This window comes from Columba livia, chromosome 4 (assembly GCF_036013475.1).
Source record: "Columba livia isolate bColLiv1 breed racing homer chromosome 4, bColLiv1.pat.W.v2, whole genome shotgun sequence".
NCBI lineage: Eukaryota > Metazoa > Chordata > Aves > Columbiformes > Columbidae > Columba > Columba livia.
This window is the reverse complement of record NC_088605.1, coordinates 71,546,113-71,564,773: the sequence shown is the minus strand read 5'-3', so window position 1 is coordinate 71,564,773 and position 18,661 is coordinate 71,546,113. Positions and strand designations below refer to the sequence as shown.

At 37.9% G+C, this 18,661-nt stretch overlaps 1 protein-coding gene and 1 long non-coding RNA gene across 11 annotated transcripts in view; one reads left to right on the top strand and one right to left on the bottom strand.

Annotated features, from left to right (window-relative positions):
- The window catches only part of LOC135579405 (uncharacterized), a 45,402-nt gene extending 27,149 nt beyond the window's left edge, over positions 1–18,253 (top strand). Inside the window, exons 2-3 of the long non-coding RNA XR_010472459.1 lie at positions 13,957–14,191; positions 14,645–18,253. This is a non-coding gene — a long non-coding RNA (uncharacterized LOC135579405). The remainder of the gene's footprint in view (positions 1–13,956; positions 14,192–14,644) is intronic.
- Positions 1–18,661, bottom strand: part of COL25A1 (collagen type XXV alpha 1 chain) — a 308,144-nt gene that overhangs the window by 6,797 nt on the left and 282,686 nt on the right. For 7 of the 10 annotated variants that reach the window (XM_065062338.1, XM_065062336.1, XM_065062344.1 and 4 more), the window contains 8 exons: positions 16,876–16,956; positions 14,853–14,888; positions 13,943–13,996; positions 9,422–9,475; positions 8,163–8,189; positions 7,369–7,422; positions 2,890–2,976; positions 70–108 (listed from right to left, as the gene is read on the bottom strand). In XM_065062338.1, the coding sequence (XP_064918410.1) occupies positions 70–108; positions 2,890–2,976; positions 7,369–7,422; positions 8,163–8,189; positions 9,422–9,475; positions 13,943–13,996; positions 14,853–14,888; positions 16,876–16,956 (432 nt within the window). Of the gene's footprint in view, positions 1–69; positions 109–2,396; positions 2,475–2,889; positions 2,977–7,368; positions 7,423–8,162; positions 8,190–9,421; positions 9,476–13,942; positions 13,997–14,852; positions 14,889–16,875; positions 16,957–18,661 lie in introns of all 10 variants that reach the window. The other 3 variants (XM_065062337.1, XM_065062342.1, XM_065062345.1) reach the window with 3 other exon arrangements.

Here is an 18,661-nt window from a genome sequence, read left to right as displayed (position 1 = left end):
ACTGTGACAGGGTTTTCTGTGTGCCAAGGATGTACTGCCCCTGAAAAGAACAAGCTCTGCCCATCCTACCTTTTGCCAACAGCCAGGCATTGGTAATCCATCGGGACCCTGTTTCAAGGGGAGGTTTAAAAAAAAAACCAAAACATAGTTAAGATGACAGGACAAATATTCCATCAATATCTGTTAGAACAGCTGAAGCAGCTCTGATTTTTTATCTAATAAGTATTTACCAGTTCCTGACTTATTTTCTCTCCTGTTCTCAAGGTGAACGACAAGCCAAAGGAGAGAAGGTTTACACTGTAAAAACATATGCTCACCTCTCTACCATAAAGATTTGTGTTTTTCCTAAATCATTAAACATCTTCATCCGTTTCTTATTGTTGTTAGAGCTCAGGCTACATATTATTTTAAATATAATCTGTTATGCACAACAATCTGTAGCTGAATGTACCAGATCAATGAGCAAAAAAATATTATCACTTTTATCTGGAGAGTATTGTGTTTTGCGGTCCCCTAGTACACAGCTAACCCAGTGATAAGATAGACTCAAATTTGAGTAGGATCTTTCTGTTCATTTTCATTCTTAGCTTTTGAATGATGCAGCAAAATATTAAGGCCTGAAGGCACCTCAAGTGAGACAGTGGAAGAAAACATCAGCGGTGGGAGCAGGGCAGGACAGAACCACTGACTATTTCATTGCTTGGACAATCTGGCCATCTAATTTCTTATGTAAGTGAGACTCACTCAATTTCTTTCCTGTCTCCACTCTACTTTGACATATCTCCATCCATCCAGTAAGATCAGACCCAACTTTTGACCACTGTTATGCTGTTTTTCATGGAACTAATTCCAACTTACATGGCCATACAAGGCTTGTCCAGAGAGTTATATGCTCAGAATAAGGAGCACATACCATGTGTTACTAGACTACACATGAGCAGAAACGTTTTTTAGAATATAGTATAACAATACTACTTATGTGATTTTACATGTGAAGACAGTGGTTAATGAGATTTTTTGAATGTGTTTGCCTGAAATCTGATGGCAACATCTCGGTGCCTAAAGCAAGAAACAGTCCTGTTTGCTTAGCAGCTTATTCTGGTATTTACCTATGAACAGAATGTTTGTCATCCATCAACAATGGTTAGTGAATCTCCAGATAGAAATGATAATAATGAGAAACATTTTTAAATTACAAAAGCATGCTTGATTATCCCCAACAAAATATGAGATATGGTTACCATTAATTCGAAGCAAACAAAATGGACTATGGAATAATCTTAATGGACTATGCATTTAAGATTAAAATCCATTGACTTCTAATTTGAAGTGCTATAGTTGAAATAAAATCTACTTAATTTAACATTCATCTTAAAGAACCGTGCTTAACCACCAAACAATATCAGAACATGCAGATCAAATTTTACTGTGAATAATTAAAAAGAATATATTCCTTGTATCTTTAGGAAATGTATGTCTTTTTATTTTTTTAAAAGGAAAAGAATTTAAACTTAGCTTGCCATTAAATAAAAATCACTGTTGCCAGATTGGTACACAGGAGAGGGTCAACAAGTAGCATTTTAGTATAGGTGGGAACTTGAATTCATGCTAACATAGGGTGGGGAGTGTTGTGTGTATTCCAGGAAGGTAAGTTCCAAGGGAAGGACCATTAAATTGAAAACATTAAATAACAAAGACAGTGAGGATTTGGGCTGCAGACCGTTATCTTCTTACAAACCTCAGGTAAGCTTTTAGTTTCCAAATCTATTTGAATACTATTTGATGAACAGGCCAGACACAAAAAATATCACTTGTGTAAAGGTCTGGAAGACCAGGCTCCAGCTTGGCTTACTGGAAACCTGTGACTTGATTTTTAGAAATAATATTTACATCATTCTGTACATGACTTCTTATTTTGGCTAAATCCTATAAACATGCACCCAAGACTGCATGGGTTTGGAAGGAAGTCCAGGGTGCAGAGTAGCTCTAGGACAAGCTTGGGCTTGAGCCAATGCAGACAGAAGTCATCAGACTTGATTAGAAGTGGACATTGTTCTGGATTTCTACAAAGACTTGGGTTTAGGGTGAGTAAGGCAATAGGTATTTTGTGAGGAAAATAACAAACAAATGGTTCTCAGGGAAAATGTAGGAAGGACACAAACTTATAAATTGCCATGTGATGTGGGAGCAGACTGCTGAGAGTTAGGTTTGAAGTGTCAACAAAAATGTGTGTTCTCTCATCGAGGTTATGATCACTGAAGCAGCTGGTTTGTTCATGCACATGCATGTGTTACATGAATAATGTAAAGTCAGCTCAGAAAAACATTACATTGAGAATGGCTGACCACAAACAAAGGAACCGCATGCAGGGTTGGTAGGAAAGAGAAATACTGTACCAATTGGCAAGGGGCATCCAGCCCATCCAGGCCAGGCTGGCCTGGCTCCCCTTTTTCCCCCTTAATTCCACGGAATCCCTGTTTGTAAAGATTAACTTGCAATGTTACTGTCAAGGAAATGCCTTCAGTATTGACTTAGCTGGAGTGAACAAATAACAATAGGGAGGCAAGAGGAGCAAGCTGAGCGCTGTGATGGCATTTCAACCTGTGGGGCACTGACTCTGGCACATCCCAATTTGGTTCCTTTTTAGCATGTTTGGCAGAAAATTATGAATAAAAAACACCAACAAACTTCACAAATTTAGCCTCAAGGTCTAAAATTTGGTGCTATAAACCAAATTAGGAGGTTGGCAAAGCCTCCTCCAGAACTTTCCAGAACATTAACAAAGGCAGCAGGTAACACAGTAGCTGGTGCTTGTTCCTCTCCCCTCATTTCTTATTCCATCAGTCTACAGCAGGACAATCAATTGTCTAATACACAAGTGAGACGTACCAATGGGCAAGGTGCATCTAATCCAGGAGCACCCTGTTCTCCTTTCTCCCCTTTAGGCCCCTTTTTGCCTTTCTTTCCCTTTTCCCCCTGTGGATACAATGGTTTGGATAAAACAAGTTTGATTCTTTTGGAAAAAAAAATATAAAGAAAGATTGGTTTAAAAGTTTGAGTTTTTCTTTTTAAGCCAATGGAGAGCTGAAAGGACACTTACCACTGTGTTCTGGTTTGGATGGTGCATTATGTGGAAAAATAAATTACATGATCACAAGCAAGAACTGCAATCAGTCGGTATTAGTTTGTGTCGGTATTTCATATCAGTATTATGAATGTTTTGAATCCTAGAACAGGGCTTGAAATCATTGATTTCTTGAGACAGAGGCAAATCTGCAAACCCCCCCAATCCACAGTCCAATCCAGGAGGTCTCCTATTTGCTCTAAGTGATTGTACCAAAGTGCACACACACCCTAAGCTGCATTTGTCAGCTTCTCTAGAAGATTTACCACTAGTCAGGTGTAACTTTGCGAGAGCAGAGTACATCATCACACTTTCTCTAAAGCAGACCTGTGGATGCCTCGTGGGGATGGCTGGTCTCTGGCTAAATTCTATCAGGTTCCATGGTGTCACATCAAGGGTGAACTTGGCCCAATGCATCCTTTGCTGAACTGACCCTTTGCACCCCAGTAAGTTTGGGACAAATCCTTTTCTCAGTTGCGTCCGCAGGAAGCCACAGACGTCACTGAGGGGGCACTCCTGTTGCTCCAAGTACAATGCGACCATTTCAAACCCTGTTACAGGAATCAAAACTTCTGAACTGCTTGATGGACAGGTACTATGACACTTTCAATCATTTCATCATGTCTTGGTATGATAACCTAATCAGAAGTGATAATTAGATTATTTAAATATTCCAACAATTAAATGTTCTCTTTACTGCAGGCAATATTTCATCTCCTTATTTTTCTGAAATTTAGTGATTTTTTTCACACTGATTTTTCTTTTTAAACAAAAAACTTCCAGTGCTTTAATTACTCATGGAAATGAGTTGACTCCCCTCAACAAAGCTACCTGCAAAGATGACCTCACCTTCAAGCAGTATATGATGTTTGGAGAGTTCATTTTATAATTGATTTCACACCAGTTGATCACAATGGTAAATGAGTTTCAGGTTTGCTCTCAATTTCACAAAAATCAAAAAAGGTTCTGTTAAAAAAAATGAAACAAATTGGACTGGGATTGTAAAAAATGGGATAGGAAGGATGAGTAAATCAGGAATATCACAAAGAAATGGGAAAAATAGTCATAGGAAAATTAGTATGACATTGGAGAACCAGCAAGCAAGGTTGTGGCTATTGGGAGGATTTAATTTGTGAGGAAAAGGGTAAAAAAGACAGAGGAATTTTTAGGAACGAAGGTAGAAGGAGAAGGAAGGAATGCCCCTTTGGAAAGACGGATGGATTTTGGCAAAGCATAGTAAATAGATATTACACTAGTTTCACAGCAGCACAGAAAAACTTAATCCATTAACAAAAGAGAAAAACTATTTTTACACAATTTAAAAAAAATAATTAGCTATATAAAAAATGAAGGAAAGCACATTATTCATTTAAAATCACAGCATACTTGACACATTCAAATGAAAAATCTTTTTCCATGAACAAAGCATTCTGCATTCATGACACAATAGCAGCAAAGTTTCTGGTCTATCTTTTCTGTGTGCCAAAAAGCTGCAGAATACTATTTAGGAAAACAGCAACCCAAACATTACCCTTCTTTACCAAATTGTGAGATTGTGATGTAAGAAAATCCCCATGAGAACTGTAACTTGGCTAAATTTTCATCTGAAGCCTACAAACATGGCAGTGCAGCACAGAAGCCCAACAGTTTCAGGGTCAAATCTCATGTTGTTTGTGCTTAGCTTAACACTAATATATTTACTGTGAGTGTACGCAAGCATAGACCATGGACATACTCCAAAAATTACTCTGAAAATGGACAACAGTTTTGTTTCTGACTCTTTTTTTATATCCTTGGGACTCAGATTTCTTTAACTTGTGTTACAAGTCAGCAGATAACTGTTTAAACTTGGTTTTGCAGAGCAAATCTCTGATCTTATTCAAACCAATGAAGCAGTCATCTTCCTGAGTACTTTACTACTTTTTCTGCTACTTTTTCCATAGTCTGAGTTCTTGTCTTTTAATCTTCACCCCCTTACCCTGAACTATTGGGATCCACAGAAGATATGGAGAATCGATATCTGATAAAGATTAAAAATTAATAAATAAATAAAATCCTTCTTGCCTTTGCTCAGTGCCTAGAGAAATACAAAATTGTGGAACTTCTGTAACACTGTTATGGTTGAAACAATCTCTAATCCTGACATGCACAGAGTGCCACGGGAAAAGGCTGATGCCTTTCCAGCCACTGTTGTGATGCATCATACTCTTCTATCAATATTTATAACAAGAGACACAACTGCACATTTGGGATCAGGGCCCCTTTGCCTCCCTGTCCCCACAACACAATCTCTGCCTTTTGTTAAAGGTTGTTCCTTTTTAAAAGGATTTTTTTTAAACTATTCATACAACCTGAAAATACAAAATCAATTGTACAAACCTTTTTCATGCTGAGTGCTCCTGGACTACAATTTTAAATGAGTAATTACAGCTACAACACTTTAAAAAGTTATTTTTACAGCCAAGTTAAGCAGATATAATGCAAACACTGACTTGCTTTCACTGTAGCAGAACTACTGACAGGCTAAAATAAAAATCTTCAGTCTAGGACTCATCTCAAACCAAAGTAGTAAAGATTTATTCCCTGACTATCGTAGAATATCTTGTGAAAAAAAACATGTGCCACTAGTTTTCAATGGAATGTTAATTATAAAATATATTTTTGCAATGCAATTTGAAATAAGTTTCTCAACTGGAAACTTGCTAATCTCAGCTTTCACAATGTCAGTCTAACAGCCACTACTGTGAGGAATATTTTAAAAAATAAGAAATCATGAGCTAGATATTCAGCTTGTAAAGTGGGTTATTTCTGTTGAAATGGGTGCTGTTAAAGCAATTTGGTCATAGATAATTAGTAATTCACATAAGGAAGAATATCACAACTGATAAAATTTGTTATAATGAAAGCTTCTATTGATTGTGTTACTTTATGTCTTTCAAAAGTCAGTCTTCCATTTGGAAAAGGAACCATTGATGCAACTAATGTGGTCTTGGTGAAACCAGTTTACTTGCAAGATACAAGTATTCCCTTATTTCTGGAAAAAAATATGTCAAAACTGCACAACAGAAGTCATTTCCACAGAGGTCTCAGATGTAAGTTCCCCGATTTTTCACAGAGAAAGACCTTCCTTCACCTTCTATTTTTCTTTGAATATTCTGAGAATTTTTAAGGCAGAGATTCCATGTCCACTCTACAGACTTCCTGGCAATCCTCTTAATCTGAAAGCCCATAAGATAACATCTGAAATATCTGCCAGGCCAAGTACTTTGTCTCATGCGTTCTCCTCAAGATACAGGCTTCATCTTTTCCTGAAGGTTTAGGGGGATGGAGGACTAGACTTCCTAGGAGATGTCTCCTGCAGCCCAAGAGAACAAGGCCACATAGGCAGCCTGAATCTCAACTGAACTCCAAAAAGGGCCCGACGATGCTTTGTGGCCACACACAATTCCTTTGCCCTCCTGCAAGTGGAGGTCCTGCATTTAAACTATTTAGTCAGTCTCTGGGAATAAAGAGCTAATACCCAAAAGCATGATGAGAGTGCTAATTCAGCAGTTTTAGCAACCAGTCTCTGTGGTGGTTAGAAGTAGGGAAGATTTGCTCAGGAGCTTTCTCTGCATGCTTTTACTCCTAAATTGATTTTTACTAAACATATTTCCAAGTCACTGTTGTCTGGACAGTGAAAATGAAGTTAGGCTGTTTCTGCTAACTTCGCTGTCTAGTCGGTTTACCAGACTGGTAGAGTATATGGTTTAATTTCAATCCACCAGTATAATGAACTACTTAATTGTAAATACGACATCACCAAATATAAAATTATAAACAGTTCCTGTCCTTATCCTTTTGGTTTTGGACAGGTAGTGCATAGAGGCGTGGTACACTAGGATCAACAGTTATATTGCAAATACTTCCAAGGAACAGAGATAAGGTCATCAGTATAAAATTACTATCACAATGACACCTTTCAGTAATATCTGCATTAAAAAATTCAGACTGACAAGGATTTTCAACAAGCGTAGGATGGATTGGAGAACACAAGCCTAAAAACAAGCTGTGCTTTAGGGCATGCTGATATTACTAGTTCTGTGCATAAATTGTCATGGGTTTTCATGACTTTGCTTAGCATATATCTGTGACCTGCCTTTTGACACACAGTAAAAATAAAGTTTAAGTGGGACAATTTATAGCACAAAGGCAGCAGAGCTGACTAGGCTGAGGAATCAAGCAACAGTTAATGCTGTGGTCACCTTTTCTCCCTTTTCTCCTATATCACCCTTTTCTCCTCGAGGACCAGGGAAACCCTATAAAAACAAAATGGACAAAGATAGGTCGACTTTTATTCACATGCAGGTTAAACTTTCAAATGCTCTTGGAAAACATAAAAAAAAGGATGATTCCACTACATGCTTTGTATGTATATGCGCATTATGTGTGCACACATGCATGCACACAAGAGCACGTGAGACAAGTAAGTCGTCGTGATTTGTAAAGTCATTTTGCCAGCGATGGAAAGAAATCATATCACTCAAAATGGTAACAGCCCATGCTATGTAGCATAAATACATTCTGCAAAAGACTCCTCCAAGTTAGGGATTTCAGTGTAGAACTAGAGGAAAAGTCTTCCAGTAAGTCTTTTCAGCATGCCAAAGAAAGAGTCTATATTTTGAAATGTATCACTTAGGGGTTATGGAATTAATTTATTTGATTAGGATAAGTTTACTTAATCCAATATTAGTGACTCTTTGTTCTTTTACAACTGAATCACAAGTCTGAGTATTTTCTTACCAAGCACAGTATTTCAACCTCTTGACTTCCAAAGGACCAACCACTTACATTACTTAGTACTGTATCTGATAGGGTCTGTTGATAAGGGATATATATTGCATAAACTTTGTCTTTATCATAAAGAGCAAATGCAGCATTTAGCACACTCTGTAAGTACTGCATGCACGCTAAATGGAGACGTGTTACACTCAGTAAGGTACTTCTTGAAAGACGCTTACCTACCAATAAGAGTGTATTAGTCATATGTATTACTTACATCAAGGCCAGGCTCGCCATCTTTGCCCTGCCAAAGAACCATATAAACTACATTAGCGTCCCTAAGCTGTGATACCAACAGCCACCTTGATGTGCTCAGTCTCTGCAGGGGCGCCCCATGTTGCTGAGGCGGCACACAGGGCATTGCAGTTAGTGAAGGGCATTGCTGTCAGTGTTTAACATTTCCAGGAACTGATAACTTGACTGTAAAATTTTGCTGTATTGTAAAATTTTGTTCGTACACAGATTTCAGGAGCAAGCTAAAAATACAGAAAAGCCTATCATTTTTCCTTTGGAGTTTACAGGAAGGGGAAACAGAAAATGGCTTTTTTTTTTGTTTAACTCTCAAAAGTGACCCTCAGATAAACATGCACTGCAAGCTAATTGATAACACTCCACAGAGCCTGAAAACTGTGTCTAGTCAATGACTCCTGATCCAATTAAATGGTTCCAGTTAAGCCACTAGTCTGTATTCTAGCTTAAATTCATTAATCAAACAGATTAGTCAAGAGAGGGTATGGAAACATTGCAAGTCTCTTCCAGAGGCTGGCCGTGCCTGGCCAAGCACATTTACATGGCTTTTCTTGCATCAAAGTACAGAACAGACGTGCACACGTACACTCCTGGCCCAGTAACCAGCAAAGTAAGCAGAGTAAGCCAAGAGATTTTACTGGGTCCAGCCTCATTAGGACAAAGGAAGTTCTCACTCCTATTTTAGAAATGGATAATATTAAGTGGTGGATTTTAAGCATACCATCTCCCTCTACTAACGATCAACAACAAACTTCTCAAATCGCTTCTGAGCTTGTGGCATAGAAATTAAAACAAAACCGATCTCTGAAGTGCCAAACAAAGCAAAAACATAATTGTGAAGTAGCCTCACGGCAGGGAAATCCCAGCAGCTTCTTGATATTAAGAAAATCACAGCTTTCCGTAGTTCATCCTGAACTCCTGCCACTCTCGCACGGTCCCCAGGCAGCCGATGGCCACAGGCTAAGGACACAGAAACACTTGCATTCTGTATTTCCTCTCTCTTGCTGGTTCATACCAGGTCTGCTTCTTTACTTTTGCACAACCATGTGCATGGATTGGAATCTAAATCTGCGATAGAGACCAGTGACCTTGCACTGTCAGGGGTTATTATCTGTCTTTGCCTTTTCCAACTAAGTGTATTGCTAGGTGAAAAGCAGTCATAAAGCACACAAAGTTTAATCAAGGAGTGATGAAAAGCACAATGTGTACAAACTGTGTGCAACTTACAGGCAAGCCATATGGTCCTCTGGGTCCAGGGTCACCTATGGTTCCTTTTTCACCCTAAGAAAAGATTACAGAACAAGCAAACAAAAACATTGTCTAGCTTAGATAGAAATGATCTCTACCAAGTGCTTTAGGTTAAAGTTTATGCATTCATAAATCTTTCGAGTGAAAAATATCCAAGCTCATTTATTTTTACTAAATTATTAAGCAGGTGAAGAGGAGGTATATATTACTTTTTCTAGGCAAAATCACTCTTCAGGCATATGATATTACATTTGGTTTTAAATCCATTAGTAACTGCAAGTATTTTTCTAACTGAACTTGCAGAATTTTCAGTTTTAAGCTTTTAACAGCTGCAACATCACGCTCAGTAAAAATGCAATGGTGAAATGAAAACTGAGGATATACAACATAAAGTTCCAGCACAGCATTTGAGATTTGACAGTGATAAGCAAGAATAATGAGTCAATCAAAGCTTGTATTTAAGCAGGCAATGCTATTAACAGTGACATTGTGAAGATTATCCCATGCACTGTACCGTGTTGCTAACTGCTCTATTGGGTTCTAGATTAGTGATGTAAATATCCTGGTTTATTAAATCAAAAGTGTATTATGTTCAAGACAAACAAGTACAGAGATTACTCCAGAAGTCTGATCTCATTCTGCACTAAGATCCATGGAAAAACTACCAGTTTCCAGAGGGATACTACCAAACTCATTTAGCAAGCTTAATAAAGAGTAAACTTTTCCAAATGAAATGAAATTCCAAGACGACAAATTTCAGGCTGACAGTGGCAATCATCTTTGCTCTCCAATTATTCATCATCAAGGTTAATATGGAGTTAAACTTCCTGAGTCAGTGTTAGCCCATGCAAGCAGGCACAGCCTGTGTGCTTACCAGCACAGGGCTGGTAAGCAGGTGGAGGCAACAGGTCTTGTTTCAGGCTGTGGTGCTCTTTCTTCTGAATAAAATCCAGCAGACAAGCCATACTCTCTTGAAAGCACTAAACTGCACAAAGAACTGCTCAAAGTGTTGATAAGATGAAAAAAAATCAAGTCCTGACCACTTCGAGTTTTCAAAGCTCCTACTCCGGATTTGTTACGTAGGGTTATTTGGATCCTTCCTTCGTCTCCTTTTCTTAACATAACATAATGCAACGCTTGGTTCAAGGCTCCTGGCATGCAGACGTGCTGTGCTTCGTCCCAATGATTGCTGCTCTTAAGCTCTTGAGATAATTCTGTGTGTAGAATTATCTACTAAAAATCTGGGTTATTTACCACTTGTTATTAATTCAATGCTCTATTACTAAAAGCTCAAGACAGAGATGTAAATGCGTGCCTGATTAATAGTGGTGATTATCGGCACAGCCAAGTTCCTCAGCACAGCTCTGAAAGTGGGCTGCTAAATCTCATTTGTTTTGAAAAAATAACAGAAAAAAGCAGGCACCAGAATGAACTGAGTCTGAACCTATTGCTGAAAAATCACAGCAGTAAGGAGCTTGTCAGAGTAAGTGACATTTGATCTACTTTGGATACTTCATATTTTTACACAGGTGGACGCTGCCTATACTCCCTTTAGTCTAGTGGTGATTAGATGTGTAATGTCTGATCTTTCTGGATTCTGTTAATCTCCAGCCATTTCTGTGCAGCACTGAGGCTGGATGCCCTTGCAGAAGAACAGAAGGTGTTGGGAAGTAAAAGCTGATTTTCAAAACAGTAAATCCCTTGAAGCCTTAAAACTTTCTGCTAGGAAGAAACTAATGTGCTGACCTATGTATGTAACAGCTACAAAACTGTTTGATCAATACTCAAAATATGCCAAGCTTAGTTACGTATCTTTTTTTTTTAAATCTTCAACAGCATAATGTTGCTAAACATGTGGTAGACATAAAGATATTGAATGTTTCAGTCTAGGAAATCATCTCATCTGTTATGTAAGAATATATTTAGATAAATGTATCTCACAGTTTTTACCTCCAATACAAAGCAAATGCTGGAACGTGTTTGCAATATCAGATGAGGTCCTGAATGTTTATGTATTATACAAGACTGATGGACTGTCATGGGCATACTGCCCTCAGCCATCACAAACAACTGAATTTAAGGACTTTAAGACACCATCCCAACAGGTTATACAATTTCACACTAATAATTACCATGCCTGTTTCTACCAAAAGAAATGCACATAAACACAGTATTGAAATGTTCACCAGTATCATACTTCAGGAAGCGTTAAATCCCATGTTAACTTTTAATAATTAATGAACAGTTTAAGGTTTAGAGAGAAAATTACATGGCTAAGCTCACAGCTCACAGTTTTCCTATTTTCTAGTGACATGCACTATTTTCCTAGTCTACTTTCTCACCATCTAACTAAGTTTTGGATACAGATTGTCTGATGTTTTCTGTTTTAATTAAATAGGTAAACTGGAAACAAATCAACCAAACCTAATTTGCACAATATCTTCTACCTGAGTAATTGAGTATTGCCTCAAATGCAGCCTACGCAACAATGAACCCACGACTTCTATAGAAGAAATCACTAGGCTTCAGTTTGACTATATTTGTTTTCTCTAATATTTAAGAAGACATAAATATATAGTGACCAGCATTTTACATGTGTTCTCTTAAAGTGAGATTGTCTTTCCAAATTTTAAATAATGTGGATTTAAGAATGTGTTTATGTTTCACACTAGGAATTCCTAGAACCCTTCTAGGTTAATATTGGCCTGAAGTTTTTCTTATCGGTACAGACAAAATGTGATCCTGTCCAGTGATATTGAGCAGTGACACTATGCACCATTCTTAATTAAAAGGCAAAGTCTGAAATCTCCAGGCAAAAATGTTTTCCTCCTGCTTTCACATAAACAAGTTCAACAGTTGCAAATGCAAGTTGCAAAAGTGCGTTAAGAACTCATGATGTGTTATTTGGATAATGAGACATATATCAACACCAGGCACCTGTTAGATAACTGTGCTACAAACAGCTTTTCCTCCCAAACAGTACTGAATAACTAAATGAATAATTACAGCAATAATATTGCCAGTTGGTTGCACGGAAAAACAAAAACAAAACCCAAAACTTCCATTTTTCTTATGAACTTCCTCCAATTCATTGAGCTACCCAGAAAACGGTGGGTGTGCAGGAATTTCTGGCACACCTTAGTTTTTATGTTTTTGCAAATCTGTCCTTCTGTGCTTATGCAATTATTGAACTGATTTATACTGCAGCAGTTCCTGTCCCCTTTGTAACTACGACTTGTCAACAGACATGGTAGGGCTGATTCTAGTTCCAGTCGTGTGACTTGCTGGATACTTTCATAGGAAAAAACAATTACAGTTATCTTCCATACATTAGAAGAATAGTTTATACTGTACCACCTTGTTTTAGAAAGATATTTAAACCAGTAGTACATATGCATATCCTTCAAGGTAAAAGCTCAAAATACAAGAATAAAATGTAGTGTTTGTATATGCTTCTACATGTATGTATCATATAAATTATTTCCTGAAGTTAAGAAGATGATGTTCAAGTATCTTTTTCAAAGGGTTTATAGAAAAAAAAGTTATTTCCTAGTCGAAAAAAATACCTGAATGGGTAATCCCCTAGGAATAAATTAGAATACCCAAGACGATCAGAGAGATAACTAGCCTGAGTGGTAACTACAGTCTACTCTTCCTATTTTGGACTGCACTGCATGTCTTGTGTTTATGTCTCAGCACACAGATCTGCAAAACTGAATCATCAAGTCACGTACACCTTTCTCAGATGTACTGCTGTTAAAGCTAACTGGACCTGTGCCATGTGGCTGTGTCCTTAATAGAGAAAGTCTAAAGCCATTTTAGTACAGCTATTTTGTTAAGGAAAGAAATTCAAAGAGACAAAAAAATCTGGGCTGGCAACTCCTTGGAGGTTTTAGTTACTATAAAGTATCACCTTTTGCTTTTTTGTACAAGTTGATGGCTGTATTGTTAAAGATGAAAGGCTCACAGGTAAAGATTAAGGTCCCTATCCTATTTCCAGTGGATAAAATTTACTGTGACTACTTAAAATGAAATAGGAGGGATCCTACTTTAGATGTTATGCTAGAGAACTTTTTCAAGATAAAAACATTTGAGTGCAAAGACATGAGAAATATTATTTTTTTCCATTGCATGCATATATAATCAGATCACTTTATCTTCTTTTGTCCCAGTTTGTTATTTCAATCCATTTACACCAAATATTGAAACCAACCAAAATTATAATATATGTAGCACCATTAAATTGAAAGTCCTGTAAATTTCTTACTGATCAGTCATTACAAAATACTCCCCTCCTCTGAAGTTAATGAGCTACAAAATCAGCCCTTAAACACATAAAAGTGTGTCGAGATAGAAAGCATTTACAGTTCTGGGCTGATCCTCAAACAGGTGAGATACTGTTCTGTTTAGTAACATCTAGGTACACTATAAGTAGCCATATGACATTTTACCATTTCCACAGTTGCTTTGTAAAGAGAAGCACATGGGGCTTATACTTACTCTGTCTCCTTTAGGACCTGCAGGGCCATGGGGACCAACTGGGCCATCTACACCCTACGAAAGGAAACAAGGATGGTAAAAGAGAGGTCTTGTTCTGACAAGTCTGTCTTCTAGCTGAGAACTAACATGGAATCAGTCTTCAGCAATTGAAAATGCTGACGTAATTGTGATGGGATCTGGACAAACAAATCTATTTGGCTTTCGAAACTCCACTTTCAAAACTCCATCTACAAGCTGTCAAGTTTTGAGGTAACCCATCTTTCTTCTAGTTGGATTTTACCTCATTCATGGAAGTAATCAGATTTAGGAAGATATTAAATTTATTTAAATAATAAGGGTCAAAGATTTTTTTTTTAACTTTGATTATTTTTAAAATTGAAAAGTCCACCTGTAAAGTGGACATACCTGTTGCAATGATCAATGTGAGGCTTATAGAAGCCTTTAAATATGTAACTCCACCCTTCTTTCACCTTATCCATTTCTTTATCATTATGAGAAGAAAAGGATTTAACACTTATGTTAAATTTGAGAATGCCTGCAGCACACTCCCAGTATGTCTGCACTCATTTCACTGATTCCATATTAGCATTAAACAAGGGTGTTTTCCCATGTAAAACAAATCCCTTATCTTACTCAATAAAATAAGCACCCCAACCAAGGCAGGTATCCAACCACAAATCAAACCCAAATTGCCTTTTTAAGATTCAGATCTTCTTCTATGGCGAATTCCATTCTCCTTCCCCCACACATCACCCTAAGAGTCTGCTCACAGCCTCATCTCATACAACATGGAAAGTGCCTGCGGCGTTTGCCTTCTTTCCTCCGTGCCCTGTGTGAATGTGACTGGCGGAGCCACTGGAGTGGACATGGATTCGGTAACGAGAGCGACACAGAAAGATGAGGGACTCACCCGGGCTCCTGGCTTTCCGTCTAAGCCAGATGCTCCCTGTGTGATTAGGTGAAAGCATGGATGATGGGGACAACACGGATGACAAGAACGTGACATTAGTAAGCGGTGCTGATGAATAAACACAATTCAAATGTACAGTGCAAGTTGTGACAGGGTTCTGGGATGGGTATCACATTACTACAGCATGTTAGTTAAAAATGCACATAAAACATAAAGAGCCTGATTCTGTTCTCACATTAGTGTAACATCACTGGCCCACCCCTGCCTTCGTGTCAAACTATATTAGACCAGAAAAATGTCAAACTATAGGAGTGCTATAAACACCAGATGTTAGGGTGTTTTTGAGCCTTAACATGCAAATATTTGCTTTGCAATTTACTTGCATGCTTTCCAATTTGTAAATAACGACAATACTGAATACTATACTACACAAAGGAATTAAAAATGTATGCTAGCCATAATAGGAAGTATTTAAGTGCAAGAATACTGCATTATGCAGCCAACAAAATCTGGATCCTGACTACAATGGCCTCATTCATTTCCAAGAGCCCGGGAGACAATCACAGTTCCTGTTTTCCCAACACAGTCCCAGTTCGGAGCGCAGTGAAGGGCTGGAAACGGGTAGAACCGGGCACAATAAAGCTTCGGGCTATTTGCTTCAGCATCCTTGGGGACGGGCTGACCTCTGCTGGAGTTTATATGAATAACAGAGCAGCAGAGAAAGGTCCGCCCGACTATCACAGCACTGCTGGCAATAATGCTGGAGCTAGGGGGAGCAACACTAATTGGGACAAGGGAGAAAACAAATAAATCAGAACAACAACAACAAAAATAAAGGAGGAAAAAAGCCTTATTAGCTGTGAAAACGAGCCATTTTTAGGAAGTCAAACACTTGGGCTTTGCTCCTTAAAATTACACTTAGAAAAAGTAGTAAGCAGGAGTAAGACAAGACCTATATACATCTGAAAAACTAATGGCATATTTTGCTCCAGGTTAGAGCAAATATTTCTAATGGGACCAAGAATTTCTTCTTTCTTTTAGTCATTTTCAGGGAGTTGGCTCCGACCTCAAAAGCTCCCTCTCTACATAGCTGTAAATGTCAGGTTGAAAATAGTCTTTTTTTTTTTGAAAATAACTCAAAAATGTGAGCGAAGCTGACCTTGTCCAGAGGCCCTGCACAGAATCCTTGAAAATATTAATCAGAGGGTTTGGGTCAGCTAAGTCTTTTTCCTCCAATTTACAGTTAACAATGTAATCACGTGGAGCAATCCTTGCATTAAAAAGAAACAACAACCAAAATAACCCCACAAACAACAAAAGCCCACTAAAAATAATAGTAAAAAAACAGACCAAAAAAGCACCAAACAAAACCCAACTAACTCTTTTTGTGAGAAAAAATAAAACTAACTTCCCAGAGTGCTTTCAAACACACAAGGTAAGCACACAAAATATTTTCTCCTTTTGTCAGCACAAATTTTAAGTACCCTAGTGTTTCCAAAAGAAACATGTATTTCTAAGGTACCTCATTTATTTCTAGGACAAAATTTATGACAAACCGACTGGAAATTTTCTGAAGAACAAAGCAAAAGTAACAATGCACCATCCCTAATGAAGGAGAAAAAAGAAAATCCCTAAACCAATTTTTAACTTTCCTCAGTTAGACCTCTCCAATTGTAACTGCAGAAGTGCAAACAGAGGAAGAATAACTGAAGAGACGGGGGAAAAAGGGAAGAACTCCTTTTATTACACAAACACCATATAACATTTAAATAACAATATGACTAATGTAATGGGAGTGATGGCATCCTTGTGACATTGAACACTTTGAACCAACATAAAACAAAAAAACCTGACAAAAAAGCCTGAGTGTTACAGGAAATTAGATGATAACACAGATCTGGGGTAAAACATAACAAGACTGATGCTCTGCTCCAGCATGGTATGTTCTATGAGTTGTTCATCAGCAGTAGGAAGAGAAGTTTGGGATTTGCACTGAGATTGAACAGTTGGGTTTTTTACTTACTGGAAGACCAAGGGGCCCTCTGTCACCCTTTTGACCTGGTTCACCCTTCAATCCTTTAAGACCATTTAACCCTGGTTCACCCTAAACGTAAAAGTATAAATGCCAATTTTTTCATGCCATAACAAGTGTTCAAGCTGGGACAGAAGAAGTCAGACTCAAAAATGGTTGCAAATTCCAGTTTGAAACAAAGACACAAATTCAGCTTTGTCAGCTTACTGGCAATTTACATACTGAAATTGTAATGAGTAAAAGCACTTGGGAGGTATCTGCTGGAGATTTAAAATCTGTGTGAGAAAACTGTAGGAATCTTATAACTAAGAGATTCTTTTGAATCTTTTCCTAATAATTATCACTATAGTTAGTTTGAATTAAGCATGAGTTTCGGGGGGTTTTAGAATTTCCTCAAATCCCACAGCCACCCGATGGAAACGATTCAAACTGAAAGAGAACTTTTGGAAAAATAAGCCTCAAAACTGGAGGTTTCTACAGCGGGATCTCCTGGAAAATACATTTTTCTTAAGGAAGCAATATTTTTTCTTACTGTGAACTGGAATTTGCAGCGCAACATTACATAAAGATATTTTAAACCTTTAAGCATACGTAATTAAACAGTAACAAATTTAAAGAAGCAGAATAGGTTATATGATGCCAAGCTATTTGGGAGATCCATAGCTCCTGTGTTCATACAGAGAAGTTTAAAACAGCGTAAGAAATGGCACTTGTCTTGTTGTGATTGTTAAATTATACATAGGCTATTACATTAAACATCACTAAGGGGATAATGGGCTTGGAGTTGCCAATAAATCATTCTTGCATCATGAAAAACTACCCCAGCATGAGTCAAAAAGAGTCCTGACCACACCTGCCTCTTTTGGGAAACAGAAATATGTGGGTATTTCATCCAGGCTGCTCCCCATGGCCTTGTTCCTAGGTTTTCCTTTGATGTATTATGTTACCTTATATCATATTAATATTAAATATATATATATCTGAATGGAATCTAGTCTGCTGCTTTAAGTAACTCCAGACACCATTTGCCTGCTTTGCACCCTTCCCTATGTAGCCATTTCTTCATTCTGTTTCTATTTGACTCAATGTGAATTTCAGAACAGTAGCACTGAAAATACTGAGAATTTGGAAACAGACCTGAGAAGTCTCACAAAAGCCAGACCCCCAGGCCAAAAGCCTGAAGTAAGGCAGGGCTGGTGCTAACATGGAACCCTCTTGACTTCAAAAAATGATTTATGACTCAGGCTTCTTGCGCCAAGGTAACACGAACAGTCTCATAATGAGTCAAACCGGTGATTTTCTGTCTCATACCTTAAAAAACCAAAACTAAACAAAAAAACCCCTCTACTGCTCTTATTTTTTTAAAAAGGTGTGTATGATTAGGGAGCCATAGCAATTAAAATGATCATGGCAGACAACACCACTGGCTGTAATGAGTACTATGTTCTGGTGTCATCCTGAGTTATTTATTTTACTGGTGATTACTGAATTAAAGCACAAATTAAAATATTCCAACTCTATCAAGACCCCCTTCCCTGCTCCTGAGCTGTGTTTTCATGGGCTTAGAAAGTCCCTACAGTGTATTGCTATGTACTATGCTATGGAAAATATTCAGAGGGTGTTGCAGACCTGCCTGATCAGGGATTCTGGGTTGGAAAACATGAAAATACACACGAGTTTGTGACAGTGAACTTGCATAATGCGTGAAGGAACTGGTCAGCAAAGCACATGACACCTAAGAAGGTGAAAGGCCATTCATACTAGAAGAAATAGGAGA